Source organism: Crassostrea angulata, chromosome 7 (genome assembly GCF_025612915.1).
Source record: "Crassostrea angulata isolate pt1a10 chromosome 7, ASM2561291v2, whole genome shotgun sequence".
NCBI lineage: Eukaryota > Metazoa > Mollusca > Bivalvia > Ostreida > Ostreidae > Magallana > Magallana angulata.
Window position 1 is genome coordinate 2,371,164 of NC_069117.1, and position 18,357 is coordinate 2,389,520.

The 18,357-nt window shown below is 35.3% G+C and overlaps 1 protein-coding gene across 3 annotated transcripts; it reads right to left on the reverse strand.

Moving 5' to 3' along the window:
- Window positions 1-420: 420 nt before the first annotated feature.
- Window positions 421-18,124, reverse strand: LOC128156601 (uncharacterized). Of its 3 annotated transcripts, none has more exons than XM_052818796.1 (21): window positions 18,022-18,124; window positions 15,719-15,985; window positions 15,054-15,162; window positions 13,267-13,383; window positions 13,111-13,172; window positions 12,813-12,944; window positions 10,732-10,845; window positions 10,078-10,158; window positions 9,687-9,795; window positions 9,226-9,302; window positions 9,025-9,089; window positions 8,723-8,874; window positions 8,491-8,522; window positions 7,835-7,934; window positions 7,249-7,394; window positions 6,007-6,181; window positions 5,585-5,724; window positions 5,370-5,464; window positions 5,209-5,287; window positions 3,627-3,735; window positions 421-3,166 (listed from the first exon to the last, which is right to left on the reverse strand). In XM_052818796.1, the coding sequence occupies exons 2-21, from the start codon at window positions 15,962-15,964 to the stop codon at window positions 3,084-3,086; spliced, it is 2,223 nt and encodes a 740-aa protein (XP_052674756.1). In that variant the 5' UTR covers window positions 15,965-15,985; window positions 18,022-18,124; the 3' UTR covers window positions 421-3,083. The 3 variants fall into 3 exon arrangements, with proteins under 3 accessions (XP_052674756.1, XP_052674754.1, XP_052674753.1); XM_052818794.1 differs by lacking the exon at window positions 18,022-18,124 and adding an exon at window positions 16,887-17,018; XM_052818793.1 differs by lacking the exon at window positions 18,022-18,124 and adding an exon at window positions 16,642-17,018.
- Window positions 18,125-18,357: the final 233 nt, after the last annotated feature.

An 18,357-nucleotide genomic window follows, 5' to 3' on the forward strand; every position in this document is an offset into this window, starting at 1 on the left:
ACGATTTTTTTTCAGATTCTTATATAAACTGTATAAGATATACATGTGATATCATAACCAGATATTGCAATGATGTTTTAAACACAAATCACAAATAGCGTTAAAAAATACATACAATATACATTATGAAAATGAAATAAACAAATAAATATTTGGAACAATAAACGCAAAATATGTCAGAATCTTACGATGCTTAGATCGATGACGTCATCACCAAAATACAACAACAACGAAACAACAGATCACATCAGTTGTAAGAACACAGAATAAAAACAGGTAGACGGTCTGTGAACAGTGACCTTTACTTACACTTAAATACTTAATTAATACACATAGATCTAAAGTATTCGTTTTTAAAAACCTTGCTGCGTAAAGCTCAATGCAAGGTACAATGAGACGCACCATGTCATTTGTACTCAATGACTCAGTACTCTGACTTTCGGTATTCGACCCCCCCCCCCCCCCATGACAAACGAGTCCTCTTTTAACAATAAATGGCTTTTCCATTTATTGCATAATTCGGTTAAACAACTTTCCAAGCCTTCCTATCACCCATATATTGCATGAGCCGCATCATTTTCCAAGATTACATAATACCATAAACCGTAATTAGTACTAATCACGATGTTCAAGTACATGTAACAAGCGCAATCTTAGAGTCCAGCTCACAGCTTTTACAGATATGTATGTGTGCATCTCTTCAGACAGTTATCTTATATTTGATTTGGACCTTCCAACTCTCTCTCTCTCTCTCTCTCTCTCTCTCTCTCTCTCTCATTCTTTCTTTCTCTCATCACATGTACTTAATAAAGACTCACAATATATCACAGAAACCACACATTACCACACTAACTCACAACATAGCACAGAAACCACACATTACCACACTAACTCACAATATAGCACAGAAACCACATATTACAATACTGGCTTCTAACATAGCACAGAACCTACATACTACAATACTGACTCACAATATAGCACAAAACACACATAAAACACTGACTTCATATGTAGCACACAACCTACATACATAACACTTACATTCAATACAGCACAAACCAAATTATAACAACCTCTGCATCCTAATAGAACAGAAAACCAACAAACTATAATTTTGAATGTGTCAAAACCTATATACTAAAATGTTGAGTCCACATATAGCGTAGAACTCAACTGCTACAAAAATGACTTTCATGTAATGCAGAACGCACATAAACAAAACTTTAATTCAACACAGCTAAAAACCAGATATAACAACTTCTGAGTATATGACACAGAAAACTCATACTACAACAATGACTCCAAATATAACACATAACCCACAGCCTTAAACACCAAGTTCCAATGTAGCACAGATCTCAAATATTTGCACAGTATCTAGTACCAACTGCACAACTTCTATCCAATGCAGCACAGAACCTTCAACTTCAACACTGTCTCCCAACAGAGCACAGAACATGCATACTGAAAAGGCTCCAGTAGAGTACAGAATGCTTTACTCTCAATAAACACTACACCATGGAGTCCCAATACAACACAGAACCTTCCTACAAAACCATTATACAACTACACTGCTGACAGAATATAGTCTAGAACCATTTTTCTACAACACTGCAGACCCTATATCATAAAATCCTGAGGTAGGCTTTTAATGCGTTATGGCTGAGAAAGGATTAACAAAATCCTGATATTATAAAAAAAATGTCTCTGGTATTATTGATAAAAATTCTAAAATCAAAGCACTCTTAAACATTTGTAAAATACATACTTAATCATGAGCCACAAATTTCTGAAAAAGGGGTGTTTTATAAATAGGCAAAGTACATAAACTTCAAACAAAAATAAATACAGGTTGCATAGCTATTATTAGCTTGTATCAGATCAATGTAGTAAATGCAATGAAATTGTAATATCAAAGTGATAAAGTTAATTCTCTTATGATCATAAAAATAAAATTCAACATAAACTACACCTCTGTGTATAATAAGTTGTACAAAAAATTAACAAACAGCAAACATAAGTAAATACCAACATAGTGACATTTGTAGACCAAAATTAAATTGGTCAAAAAGATATAAGGAGGCCGACTTTAATTTCTAGTAAAATACAGCTTTTTTAAACCGTTTATGATTTTTTTTTTCGATATCCTTTGAACACAATTAACAAAAAAACAGATTATATATTTCAATTTTTTAAGGAAAATTTTATTTTTTAAACACTTTTCCATTGTTTGGTTGATGAGCGTTATCATAGTGCTATAATGACCTTATGATAAAATGGAGTATGTTATAAGAAATAACATAAAAGAAAAAGTTAAACCCATATGCCTTTGGAATTTTACATACAGAATAATGCTATCATCAGGGTTATTATTCTAAATTTTTGAATGAATCCATTGTCACAGTACCAATCTACATTTGAAATACTCCATATATACGTAAAATTTGGTGCATTTTGAGATGACCCCTTCAAAAAACCAGACGTTAGAATTTAGTTTTTTTTTACAGATAAGGTAGAAAATTTTATTATTAATTACATTTCATAATTTGAGGAAAATCGCTATTGTAGTATTTTTTTTAATCTGCTTCAAGTTTGAAAAATGACAATTTCCTACATATTCCTACAGTAAATGTTCCTGTATTTTGAGACGGCCCCTTAAAAGAACCAGATGGTAGACTTTTTTGAAACTTCAAAAATAAACTAGAGCTGGTGTAAATTACATAGTAAAAAAAATGAAGAGCTTACTATTGTAATTTATACACAAAATAACCCAAATCGGCCTCCTTAAAATTAAATGCCAAATGTAAAAACACAAGCACAGTACCACATATATCTGTAAATTTCCATAAGTCCATTTCTGATCAGGTAATTCCAACCTGCCCAGGTATAAAATTCCCAGATCAGGTTTCACCTGTTGAGGTATACATGTATAAAATGCATAATCAGGTACCTCTCCTGATCCAGTTTGCCTCACTTTATAATGCCTATCCAACAGGTTCAGATATATTCCACCTACACATCTCACATGTTAAGGTAAGTCGGACATGCTCAGGTTTATCCTTCATGTACAATTTTGACCTTTATGTACATTTTACCTGTTCAGGTATAGGCATAAAGTAATACATACACAGGATCACTATGTAGATAATGAATAATGCAGAACCTGTAAACAAAAAAACACAAAGTAAACACTGAGAGAAAATAAAGGAAGATAAATGAATTAAATCATAACTTTTTAATGAGAGAGAACACAAAGACAACAACTTTGCATGAATGTTGCAGCTTTTTGTTTAGCTGAGCTTTTTTTTACCACATTACTACCTGGTACCCTATTAGAAATTTATCATTAAACTACATGTTGTATTTCATTAAAAACTTTTTAAATAAGTATTATTGAACATTGTACTGACTCAAGTAAATTTATTGAATTGAAGTGAGAAAGAAAAGGAAATAAAAGTAGTCAAACTAAAAACAAATCCTGGATTATTATAGTTACATGTACCAATGCATATAGAAACATTCATGGGGCTAGAGAATAAGCCTAGGGATGGTTGTCTTATAAAAAACAAGACTTACTGTATGTGTTAAATATGTTAAAACATAAGCAAAACAACATAACAAACCTTGGAAATAATCACTTTTCCCATCTTGAAAGGTATAGTTGATGACGACCACGGAGAATATGACGGCATACAGGTGTACGTCGTTAAACACCATCACCAGGTTAAATGGCTAAAAAAAAAAAATAAGTCATGTAAACCACAAAATTATTCTAAAAATATAAATCAATATTGTATTCTGTAAAAATTCTATCTTCATGCTGTTAAGAACTCATTGATCTGATTGCACTGTTCTAGATTAATGACTTACATAGTGAAATGACTAAAGCTCTACTTCTATCACACCTGTGACCTACATATGGAATCAACTATATTGCTTACTACAAGTACTATAATACTTGCAGCTTTCACAGTGATTTGACTAGTGCTTTATCACTATCACACCTATGACTTATAATGTGGTCTACCTCTCACACCTGTGACTTACATAGTGATCTACCTGTTATGATCTACATCTGTTACACCTGTGACTTACACAGTGACCATTATGATCTACATCTGTTACAGTACCCGCAACATTATTTCTTACAATTCTATCCTATCGTATCGTGTATTAATCCTATCGTATCGTGCTTGTATACTGTTCTATCATGCGTTAATGCTATCCTATCATGCGTTAATCCTATCAGGTTTATCGTTCAATTTTAACAGTTTTTCCCTTTATCCTATTGTGTTAATCGCTTGGTGCCTTTTCATACGCAAGTAAATTTATTTCAATGTTGCAAGTCTTCCAGAGCACAGTATTCGAAATTTATCTAACAAGAAAGGTAAAATCCTATCCAAAACTCTATTATGATACTAATTTCCTGATTCTTTAGATCAAAATTAACCAATATAAAATGTAAATCATATCTATAAGGTGCGGAAATATAAACTTAATGCAAACAATCAAAGTTCTTGGGAACAAAGTAACATGTTTACCTGTATATCGAATATATTAAATCGTACGCAGAGTGTATACCTGCATAAACATTAACTTGTATGTAATATAATTCGTTTTTTTATGCATTCTTGTTTTACAGAAAAAGTATGAATGATATATTTTATATTTACTTAAAACAAGAGTTGTATTTTAATTAAACCCGCTATTTGTCGTGTGATATTTGATTTCGGGCTGAAATGATCTCGGCGATTGGCTAGGGTATGCGGTAATGAAAACAATGGTAACAAATCATATGCGAAATGTGTATCTGTGTAAATATTTATTTAACTTGTATGTAATATAATTCGTTTTTAATGCATCATCTTTTTTATACAGAAAGAAATGTATTTATGACAGATTTTATTTTTATTTAGAACAAGTGTTGTATTTTAATTGAACCGGCTATTTTCTGTGTTATTTGATCTCGGGCTGAAATGTTCATGGCGATCATACGTTTATCATGAACATCGTTTATCCTTTCCTATCGTGTATCCATCCTATCGTATCGTGCGTGTATACTGTTCTATCGTGTGTTAATCCTATCCTATAGTGCGTGAATCCTATCCTATCGTTTATCTTGTAAAAAATAATGTTGCGGGTACTGTACACCTGTGACTTACATAGTGACAATTATGATCTGCGTCTGTTACACCTGTGACTTACATAAATGAGGTCAATCAGTACCAGGATGGGGACCTGAATCATGCACACCTGTATAGCCGTGTTCGTTCCGATCTCAATCCTGAAACAGAGGTACAGAGAATTAAAAAATGCACTTTTTAACACTGTTTCTAAAGTATGTTATCACTGTATTTACTACTTACCCAAGATTGACATTATTTTCTAGTGAGAATTGGGCCCCATTGATTATCTCTGGTAGTTCAGTTACCATGGCAATGACTAAAATTCCTACAAAGTACTGCAAAGAAAAATAAAATTGTGGATGGTACAACAGAACATACTCTGTACCAACAAAAGATGGCAGCAGTAAATCCTTTATTTATCGTCACACACAATGATGTGGACTACCATGGCTTACCTCTGATATACCGGATGATTTGAAGAATGACTTGATGTTGTCAGAGACCAGCTCTGCACAGAATGCAATCAGGGTAGCAGAACACAGCAGGATGGTCAGGCTTTTGAGGCGTGACCACATGGGAACACTGTGTTGATGTCCTGTAATAAGAGGGGAAATCTTCTTAACTTACCCTATAGTTATACAGATGTAGCCCTTCATGAGCTTAACATATACATTAAAATTGCCTTAGAAAAATGAACAGTTAAACTTTTTAGCTACAGATTGACCAAACAAGAGCATTTCAGGTTTATCTTATTTTATATGTTACCTGGTATTCCCCTGGGACAAAGAAAGCACAAATAAAGTCACAACGGACAAAATTGCATATTTTTTAATCATATTCAGCGTGTGTTTCTATTTTGGCTCTTTTTGTTCTTTACCTTCGTGATTGGCCTCCTCCAGACTCCTCATGTAGTCAGCGTTGATCTGGGCCGCGTGTGTCTTCAGTGAGAAGATCATGCCTACGATGTACGCTATAGGCAGCAGTATGGCGCTAGCGTACACAAGCGGTTTGATGTGAAGGTTGTACAGGGACATGTCTCCATCCAAACCACTCTACAAAACAAGAGATAATTCTATCAATGAACACATTCAAAATAGTAACCAACCTCATTCACAAGGTTAAGCCCATAATCATAACCCTACTATGAACTCTATTTATATTTTCTAAGTTTTATTATAATATTCTTAATCAATCACCATGAGTTCCCCATCTCATCAAGATATAACCAAAATAATCTTAGAAGATATTTATGAAAGATTGGGATAAATTTTAGTTCTCAATTTCTTTTTCTTGATTTTTATTTCTCTCCTGAATTGATTGAATCAATGAATGAAACAATGACTAAGAACCCCTACCTGACCCAATCTTTGATCACTTACTGTCACTCACTGTGACATTGAGTACAGTGGAGGAAGTAGCTCGGACCTGAATTTTAGTAGCTTACCAGGTCACTCTGACAGCAGGTACAGTGGAGGTAGTACTCTGACCCGATTTTGGTCACTTACCAGGTCACTCTGACAGCGGTAAAGTGGAGGTAGTACTCTGACCCAATTTTTGGTCACTTACCATGTCACTCTGACAAGGGGTACAGTGTAGGTAGTACTCTAACCCGATTTTTGGTCACTTACCAGGTCAGTCTGACAGCAGGTACAGTGGAGGTAGTACTCTGACCCGATTTTGGTCACTTACCAGGTCACTCTGACAGCGAGTACAGTGGAGGTAGTAGTCTGACCCAATTTTTTGTCACTTACCAGGTCACTTTGACACTGGGTACAGTGTAGGTAGTACTCTGACCCGATTTTTTATCACTAACCAGGTCACTCTGACAGCGGATACAGTGGAGGTAGTACTGACCCGATTTTTGATCACTTAACAGGTCACTTTGACAGCGGGTACAGTGGAGGTAGTACTCTGACCCGATTTTTGGTTACTAACCAGGTCACTCTGACAGCGGGTGCAGTGGAGGTAGTACTCTGACCCGATTTTTTATCACTAACCAGGTCACTCTGACAGCGGGTGCAGTGGAGGTAATACTGACCCGATTTTTGATCACTTACCAGGTCACTTTGACAGCGGGTACAGTGGAGGTAGTACTCTGACCCGATTTTTGGTCACTTACCAGGTCACTCTGACAGCGGGTACAGTGGAGGTAGTAGCTCTCTACACTTTGGTTCATGGTGGGGGTTGAGTTGGAGATGATACTCTCACACTTCTGACACTCCAAGTCACCAAACATCCGGGCAAACAGAGTGGGAGCAAACACACCTATATAACATTATTACAATATACAGAGTGGGCAAACACACCTATATAACATTATAAAAATATACAGAGTGGGCAAACACACCTATATAACATTATAACAATATACAGTGTGGGCAAACACACCTATATAACGATACAACAATGCTAATAATCAGAAAGTTAACTGTGAGACTGAAATGTGAGAAGGAGGCCTCTATTTTTTTTATTAGTAATTAAACACATAATTAGTGAAAATTAGGAAATATGGTAAAATTTATAATATCAATTGAAAGGCAAAATATTCAACATGTAGGTAATTCATTTGTATGCAAAGAAATGACAAAAGGATCTAGAGCAGAATAATATTGATCTAAGAATGAAAACAGAAATAGGATGAGAAATTCCCAATGTCTGAAGTCAGATATGTAACTTTGGATCGGAGAATCGAGTCCCGGATTTACCTGAGACAGCCACAAACAGGAGCAGGGAGGATATCCCGGCGGAGGCGTGGTTAAACCTCTGGGAGTGGAACTTGATCCCTCCCAGTATCATACACAGGCCCTGCCAAGGGAGGCAATCAGTGATGGTTAGTACATCAAGAAGTAATGAAGCTAATATAGCTAGGTCCCCCAAACAAGCACTTGACATAAAAACACTTCATTTTACAGGTAGATAGTTGCCTATTCTGTATCATTATACAACGTAGTACATGTGCCAGAAATAATCTACCTGTAAAACGAAGTCTCTCAGTTTTTAACATCAAGTGCATTTGGTTCTCTGTGTGCCTTTAAATGTGTTCAAAAGCCACAGAAAATGTTTTCAGGTCAGGCAAAGATATCTAGTGTCAAAATAAAAGTTCTTTGCACCACAATAAAATTCACTTCACTTCATCTGGATCAACCACAATAAACAAGAATTGGCCAGGAAGTCAGAGTCATTTACCAATTTAAAAAAAAACAAGAATTAAAAAAGAGGAAACTTTGTGCACATTTACCTAACATATATTTGTCTGTCATTCACAAAAATTTGTCATTAATAAAAAAAATATGGTTTGCACCATAGTATAGAAAACCTGACTAATCAACATTGCATGGATCAGGAGTAAGAGAAGACTCACCGGAATAAGAAGGATGCTCCCAATGATGGTTCCTGGTAAAAGACAGAGCACGTAAAAGAACAGGGCAGCATCAGGAGCCATAACTCCATCACTCAAATAACATTTCCAATCACATAAAGCAAATCAACTATTTGCAAAAAAATATCACCAAGCCACAATTTTTCCTCATATGAACATTGCTTACTCCATTTTGAATAAAAGTATAAGAATTTCTTTATTTCAGTAATCTTACCTGCCAGGTTGGACTTGACTAGCTCCACATAACAAGCACTGCCTGATTGATTCCCCTTGTTCAGGACTACCACAGACAATATCATTTCTACCACAGTCCCACACGTGGCATTCAGCACCGCCCCCAATGCATAGCTACTCTGGGCTGATATACTGAAACAGAAATAGGTCAGATATACATCTTGTGTAAACACAGACAAGACTCAAATATCTTAACTGTTTAATATCATGACATTTTTCAGTAACAATAGGCAAAATTCCCAGTACTGATGTAGTGAAAAATACATTGACCTGGTTATTTACCAGATAATGGCCATTCCTATGTAATAAGTTAGAGGAACAATGGCCAGGATACCAAGAATCACTTTCTGTAATAAATTGAATTGAATATAATTAGTATCTACACTACTCAAAACCTAAACAAATGACATAATTATACAGAATGTTTGTCTCTCATCATAAATGAAGAAACTCAGTGGAGAGTGTTCACTCAGTTTGTCTTACCGTCACTCCCGAATAGTGCTTATTTTCATGATCTGTGTATCCAAGAATCAGTGAGAGAATCACAAAGAATAAGAGATCTGACATTAGGTAAGGAAAAAGATCAAGTTCTCAAGTCTTCAAATGTATAATACATAGTTATATCACTGCCGTAATGATTGCTAAAATATTATAGATATAAAGGACTATATACAAATGTATACACCTGGACTATACAAGAAAATTTGCAGCGTTAAAATATAATCCATTTTGATGAGGCATACTTCTAAATCAAGAGACAAGGAGCTCCTTATATTGGTTTCTAGAGTAAATCATTACAAATCAAACAAAAGTCAGTAATTCATTGATATTTTCAACACATTACAATGACAGCATTCCTTGTGAGTGTGTTGGAGATACCCTACAAGTTAGGAAGAGTTTCTTCCCTTTGGTTGCCTCTGGTTGGCTGAGGTGACAAAGGATACTGACAAAGATGATGTTCATGCCATCTACTGTGTACTTGTAGTAGTACAGATTGACCGCATTGTGTGTGTACATCAGGATCTCGCCCTTCTTCTTCCTCCTCCGCGTGTCCTACAAACAGGTCGAGGAAGAAATCACTCAGGTGTTTACAGAAACTGGAAGGTTTCTCTTATATATTCGACCTAAAGTATTGATTTTAACATATCTTTATTGTACAATTATACAACTGAGAATTTTACACAAGTTCAGGAACTTAGCCCACCCTCTCCAGAGGAAATGAAATATGATATATTTACATTAATGACTTTAAGGTTTTTGTTATCATAAAAATACTGTGCACTGTATCTCATGCTTTGATTGTGGACTAGAAGTAACATTTGGGATATATCCTACCAGATCCATCACGAAGGAGTCCCCTGTCTTCACCTCATTCGGCGGGAGATACAGGATCTGTCGTAATGTACGCCAATGTACCTAAAAGTACACCAACAGAACTTTACATCCCAAAGAAAAAGTCACATAAACTTTAATTCTTTAACTTACATTAGACATTCTCTAACTTACTTTAGAAATTCTTTAATTTACTTTGGACATTCTCTAACTTACTTTAGACATTCTTTCACTTACTTTAGACATTCTCTAACTTACTTTAGACATTCTGTGACTTACTTTAGACATTCTTTAATATACTTTAGACATTCTCTAACTTACTTTAGACATTCTTTGACTTACTTTAGACATTCTCTGACTTACTTTAGACATTCTTTAACTTACTTTAGACATTCTTTCACTTACTTTAGACATTCTGTGACCTACTTTAGACATTCTTTAATTTACTTTAGACATTCTCTAACTTACTTTAGACATTCTTTCACTTACTTTAGAAATTCTCTAACTTACTTTAGACATTCTGTAACTTACTTTAGACATTCTCTAACTTACTTTAGACATTCTCTGACTTACTTTAGGCATTCTCTAACTTACTTTAGACATTCTTTCACTTACTTTAGACATTCTCTGACTTACTTTAGGCATTCTCTAACTTACTTTAGACATGCCAATGCTGATGACCAGAAGCCAGGTGACAGACATGACAACAATGTGTGTGACGACAATGAGAGGGAGTCCTAGGATAAGCCACACGTACGATACACCCCGTCCCTGTAAAATAATATAGATAATCATTATAGTGATACACCCCGGCCCTGTAAAGCAATATAGATAGTCATTATAGTGATACACCCCGGCCCTGTAAAGCAATATAGATAGTCATTATAGTGATACACCCCGTCCCTGTAAAACAATATAGATAGTCATTATAGTGATACAGCCCGGCCCTGTAAAACAATATAGATAGTCATTATAGTGATACACCCCGGCCCTGTAAAACAATATAGATAGTCATTATAGTGATACACCCCGGCCCTGTAAAGCAATATAGATAGTCATTATAGTGATACACCCCGGCCCTGTAAAACAATATAGTCATTATAGTGATACACCCCGGCCCTGTAAAACAATATAGATAGTCATTATAGTGATACACCCCGGCCCTGTAAAACAATATAGATAGTCATTATAGTGATACACCCCGGCCCTGTAAAGCAATATAGATAGTCATTATAGTGATACACCCCGTCCCTGTAAAACAATATAGATAGTCATTATAGTGATACACCCCGTCCCTGTAAAACAATATAGATAGTCATTATAGTGATACACCCCGGCCCTGTAAAGCAATATAGATAGTCATTATAGTGATACACCCCGGCCCTGTAAAACAATATAGTCATTATAGTGATACACCCCGGCCCTGTAAAACAATATAGATAGTCATTATAGTGATACACCCCGGCCCTGTAAAACAATATAGATAGTCATTATAGTGATACACCCCGGCCCTGTAAAGCAATATAGATAGTCATAATAGTGATACACCCCGGCCCTGTAAAACAATATAGATAGTCATTATAGTGATACACCCCGTCCCTGTAAAACAATATAGATAGTCATTATAGTGATACACCCCGGCCCTGTAAAACAATATAGATAGTCATTGAAGTGATACACCCCGTCCCTGTAAAACAATATAGATAGTCATTATAGTGATACAGCCCGGCCCTGTAAAACAATATAGATAGTCATTATAGTGATACACCCCGGCCCTGTAAAGCAATATAGATAGTCATTATAGTGATACACCCCGTCCCTGTAAAACAATATAGATAGTCATTCTAGTGATACACCCCGTCCCTGTAAAACAATATAGATAGTCATTATAGTGATACACCCCGTCCCTGTAAAGCAATATAGATAGTCATTCTAGTGATACACCCCGTCCCTGTAAAACAATATAGATAGTCATTATAGTGATACACCCCGTCCCTGTAAAACAATATAGATAGTCATTGAAGTGATACACCCCGGCCCTGTAAAACAATATAGATAGTCATTCTAGTGATACACCCCGGCCCTGTAAAACAATATAGATAGTCATTATAGTGATACGCCCCGGCCCTGTAAAGTAATATAGATAGTCATTATAGTGATACACCCCGTCCCTGTTAAACAATATAGATAGTCATTATAGTGATACAGCCCGGCCCTGTAAAACAATATAGATAGTCATTATAGTGATACACCCCGGCCCTGTAAAACAATATAGATAGTCATTATAGTGATACACCCCGGCCCTGTAAAACAATATAGATAGTCATTATAGTGATACACCCCGGCCCTGTAAAACAATATAGATAGTCATTATAGTGATACACCCTGGCCCTGTAAAACAATATAGATAGTCATTATAGTGATACACCCCGTCCCTGTAAAACAATATAGATAGTCATTATAGTGATACACCCCGGCCCTGTAAAGCAATATAGATATATACATGTATGTACCACTGCCCTGACAGCACAGTAACTGATACACCCCGGCTCTGTAATACATATGTACAACATAGTCACATACAATAGTTCTATATTCACTATCTTCAATCCTCACTACCATGTAAAATGATTTGATGTCAATGTAAGGTTGTTGTAAATCTTCTTAATACAGAATTCAGCAATTCTAAGCAATCATTGCAGGCTTAATTAAGTGATAACAATGATGAATGATCATACCCAGAATCCCTCACAGACATACACGTCACTGGTGTTGGAGTCGGAGGAATCCTTCAGAAGACGACTCGTTTCTGTTTCCTGGGTGTTGGAGGCACTCACTTTAGCAGACGTGACCTCGGTGTCATCTTTTACCTGGAGGTCAAGGTCAAAAGAACTAAGTGTGACTGTTCAATCTTTAGAACTATGCCGCCATGTAAGCACTGAAACAACTACATGCCAGATATAACATCTAATGCTTTTATTTATCTAATTACAAAAGTAAATGTTAGCTACTTGGATATAAGATGCAAATATTTACCAAGTAAACAAATTTTCCAAATGGCCACAAAAAATAATGAGCCATCCTGAAGCAGAAGAAAGCTGAAAATAAATGACGAAAATCAGAGCATGAAAACATATGGTGATTTGTTTTTCTCAGAAAATTTGAATGGATCATTCCTTTGGACTGGCTTACCATAGTCTTTGCCAATGACCGTGGCATACATCAATCCTCCTACCACAAAGTACACCACCGCAACCCACCACCCAAACAGCACCGCATACAGGACGTTCCAAAAACCACAGGTAGAAACTGAAAATAAATGTCACGAATAAATTCCCACAAATATAGATGCATTAGAGAATGAGCCCATTGATAATAAAGGAGGAGGTACACAATATCTCCTGATATGGAGGACCCTAGTTTGTGAAGAATTCAGGTTATATCAGTGATCCTCTGTGAGAGAGTATGAAAAATGTCAGCTTTATGGCCAGACTTTGGGGTTTTAATAATGGGTTGAAGAAAAACAACAAACCAACAAGAATACGGAACTACATGTAATTGTTGAACCTTGGTTTTAGTATATGTATATTACCAGTATGGGGTTGAACATGCATAATACATATATAAAAGATGTACATATGTTAGTGTATGTCTTATCATAGGCAATTAACACACATACCAGTCCAATATATTATGGGATCAGTAATGCTGAGCTTTGAATGTAAACATTTATAAGTAAAAGGCTTTTAAGGTCAGACGAGACGTTCCTCGAGAATCTTTTTTGTATCTCCTCGTAATAAAGAGTTCCAATAAAAAATATTAATTTTATAATTACTTTAAAAATGATCAAAATTTACTTGACTTAGTTTAGTTATATGTCTAGATGGCCGAGTGGTTAGAACCGTGGCAGCTCACTGCCAGAAGCATATAGGTTCTAGAGGTCGTCAGTTCAAAGCCCCGCCCCGGCGGAGATATAGTTCTAATATAGTGAATTTCGCTGTGCTGTAGATGCATTTATTTTTATATCAGCAATTCAAGTGTATTTTCAAAAAGATTATATAGGAAATTGCATACTCTAGCATTTTGCAGAAATGCCTGGTAAGGTACCCTAACAAAAAAGCTTGTCAAAGTAGTAGTAAACCATGAACAAATTCCTGGAAAAGGTTATCTAAAATTGAGGAACGTGTCGTCTGACCTTAACTTGTTCCAAAATATGAATAATCCAGACATCATGCATGCTCTCAAAACTTTTCTGCAGTTTGAAACCAATAACATACACCTCCAGGGGGTAGGGGGGCACAATGTGGGTATATATTCCCCTCTCACCTGTTTCTTTAGCATCCTCTGATACTTGTAAAAGATGTGAAAAAGACTTTAATAAGACACAAAGAAAATAGACAGACTCATCTAATGTGATGTAGAATGTTCAATGTGTATAACATTCAATCATTCCAGAACATTAGGCATTCTGTACAAATATATCTGTATGGTAATTTGTGCTTATTGAAGTTAAAATGCACTTTAAAAAGATACATCCATTGCCATGTTGGCTACAGATTTAATTAGTTGATGATTATTAAGTACAGGACTTATTCTTATCTTACTTCATACATGCATCTCTTTTGACTACAGCAAACGATAGAAACATTCTGAAAGTGTCACCATGCAGTGTTTGTATGTACATGTACAATGAAACAATTCCCATGATCACTCAAACTTTGGACTGAGAGCATGACAAAGGGAAGCTTGAGTTCTCGTTCTAATGATATGTTGAGAATTACTCTCCATCGCTCAGTAACCTCTGATAACATGCTTATGCATATACCGGTACATAAGGAGGTGTCGGACATGTTTGATAATCTGACATTGAATGAGAATTGTCCAAGTGCCCTAGTGAGTTTTCTGCCTTTTTTTGGTATTAAATTACCATAAAAACATTACTCACAGATTGATTACGAAACATTGATCCTTATGCATACCATTGATTTCTTTGACTTCGCTGATATCGGCATACAGACTCTGGACAATCTCTGATCGGGTCGATAGAGGTCGAGTGGTCACATGACTTTTCCACTTCTTAAATCCAAACTAAGAAAAGAGTGATATATTTCATGACAATGGATTGAGGGACTTTCTCTAAATAAAAAATAACCTGCATGCTTGCAGATTTCTACATAGTACAGATAAGAACTATATATATATTTACAAAGACTTTAATTCATTTCATTTTAACCAATGTATTCCTAAATTACAAAGACTGTGAAGAGAGCAAGCTAGGGCACAGTTTCAAAACTGAGACATAATAAATGTGTCAATCTTCTTGATTCAGATATGATTTAACATATACAGCCTCAAATGTCAAATGTAGCAAAACATAAATACCTCTTTACTCAATAAAGTAATAAGTGTGAAATCATTAGATTTCATGGTGACTCAATTTCCTTGAAATTTGTGGGTACCTCTTATCCACGAATTAACATCCTCCACAAATTAATAAATTAAGGCAATAAAGTCATATTTCATTTTGTATATGAGAATACCAAAAAAATTACGTCCCCATGAACCTGTAAAATTTAAGCATTCCACGAAAATTGGCCCCCACGAATTTTAATGATTCCACAGTAGTTTTAAACCTCAGACATACCAGGTAATTTTGATGTATTTTATTTGACTCAATGTCATTTTCTGATTGTGTGAATCCCCTGGCTTCGTCATCCGCACGTCCAGAACCAAAGTCGGAAGCGCTGTCGATCTTGAGCGATGTGCTGAGTCTTTTGTATGGTCCGTCGTCGTTCTGTACAGAGCGCCGTACTCTGTGGACGCTAGTCTCGGAATGTCCCACAACATCAGGAATGGAGTCCCCGTTGCTGGAGTTGGTGTCAACAGACATAGGAACGCTGGGGGAGGACACCTGTTGATAAATCATACCACTAATTAACTGTCATCTTAGTAGTCAGTTCATGATGTTTATTTCAGAAAGTACAACTTTGGGCATGAGAACAACCCATCAGTATATAATTATAATATACTATGATATACAATATTTAGACTTCCTTAGTTTAACAAGGGGGTGAAATCCCTGGTCATGCTCACAGCTGTACACACATATCATGAATAAATTAACCTTCTTATTTTATGTGAACAAGTACATTACTACGTATAGAGAGTCTGAAATGGAATCAAATTGAATGTGATATTGAGGTGTGTTTTATCAAGATTCAAGGAAATCAATTTTAGTGGATTTAGTAACAACCACAGGTTCAAGAATGACCAATAATTCAATCAATTCAATATGTTATTGAGTATAACTTTGCACTTTGATGAACATTTAACTTTCTGGAACAGCTCAACATTGTATTCAATGTTGAAAAAAAACCATGCATATATTTAATTTTTTTGACAATTAATTATCTTTAAAGCATACAGTCATAGAATACACTAGTAACATAAAATAGTTTAATACACATAAAACTTTTCCGTGTATTACCTAGGCACCGACTGTAACCAATATATTGTGTTCCTAGATTTAAAACTTTATAATATCTGAATACACAGCATTATACATACGAAATCCATTTTTCAAAGAATTTCCTCAGCACAATTAGGTATCCTAAACGTGCCTAAATCAGACCATATCCTAATCCACCTGCAATTGATTGAAAAGTCAAGCCAAGCAGTGAAGCAGAGTCACGTGAAAACGATGTCCCAAATTTTTGGCCTGATCAAGGGCATGCTTAAGAAAGTCTTGTGACTGGCGAAGCCTTGGGTTAATTCAAAACACAGCAGTGGAAACAATGATATTATTTACACACCTTTAGATTTCATTTATTTTCTGTGTGAGTTTAATATATATCGATGTCGTTACATGAGTCCTTTCTGCACTCTACCGACACATCGCCGGCTTTCATTTGTATGATGATCATGTTTGTTTATGTTTTGACGGATGTCACGTGACACGAAAAAATTCTCTCTCCGGAAATAAAAAAAAAAGCGCATGTGACACAAATATGGTGTGCTTTCTAGATGCACGAATGTAAAATAGATGGATAAAATATTATTTTAAAAAAATAACAAAAATTACGCCTACAAATTTTACAAATATATGACAAAAACCACCTGCAAGTTTAGTTGAAGTGAGAAGCATCGGGTGGAAGGGGGGAGCGGGGGAGAGGGTGCCCTCGGAACAGACATTTTTTTTCCTCAAATTTTCCCATTAAAGATGAAATTTGAAGAAACTGCACCTTCGCCATTTTTAGGGGGAGGGGAGGGGTATATAAAGGGACATTAAAAAAAAAAAGGATACACATGTATATATTTCAATTTCAATTTCTTTATTTACCAAGTAAGGGCCCTCAAGGGGCAACATGAAGATTGCACATGCAACATCCAATGAACATAAAACATTCAATAAACATATACAAAAGGGAAAGAGTTGGATGATTGAAAGAGCTAGGACAGACATGAACATTTAAATAGTGTGTATATATATATATATGTGTGTGTGTGTGTGTGTGTGTGTGTGTGTGTGTGTGTGTGTGTGTGTGTGTGTGTGTGTGTACACTGAATACAATGTCTTCTGTATATTTATGTTTAACACCATACATATATATGTCAAAATACAAATGTACATACAAATCTGAAATAGTTTATCGATCATATGATTGAAAAGTTAAAAACCAATATTTGACTAGGAAATACAAATTAAAGCAAATGAGTGCCTTTTGTAAAAATTTACCAAGAGAGTTTAATATATCTAATTCTTCACAGTTTAAAATCCAAAATAATTCTTGTTTATCTTGCACACTAGTAAAATGTTTTGCTTTAGATAAAATTAAATTAAATAGTTCCTCTCTTTCTTTTGTAAATTTGCTGCATTGGATAAGAAAATGTTCTTCATCTTCAATTCTATTAAGTATACAATTTTTACATATTCTTAATAAATGATACCTGTATTGCATGGAAAAAGAACTACTAATTTCGATTAGATCCTCTGAACTTCGAGGTAAGAGAGAATAACAAAGTTTTACTTCATTGACAAAAATGTGTTTTTACTAAGCAGAAAATATTGATTAGCTCTCCGTCGTACATAGACCTGATCATATGTCTTCTTCCGTGTGTCTATTTCTTTTTGTTCTCGACTCAAGTATTCATATATATTCGACTCATTTATGTCAATATGTTATTTAAACAATAAAATGCTTTCTTTGATGATTCATTCGGGATATGAAGGTAGCGACATTGCAGAAAAAATACATAACCCGCGTTAGCGGGTTATGTAAATTT

Coding starts and splice junctions, on each gene's coding strand:
- LOC128156601 (XM_052818793.1), bottom strand. Junction 10,846..12,812: donor ATGTCTGTGAGGGATTCTGG/GTATGATCATTC, acceptor ATTATTTTACAG/GGACGGGGTGTATCGTACGT. Junction 3,167..3,626: donor GAAAAGTGATTATTTCCAAG/GTTTGTTATGTT, acceptor TTTTGTTTACAG/GTTCTGCATTATTCATTATC.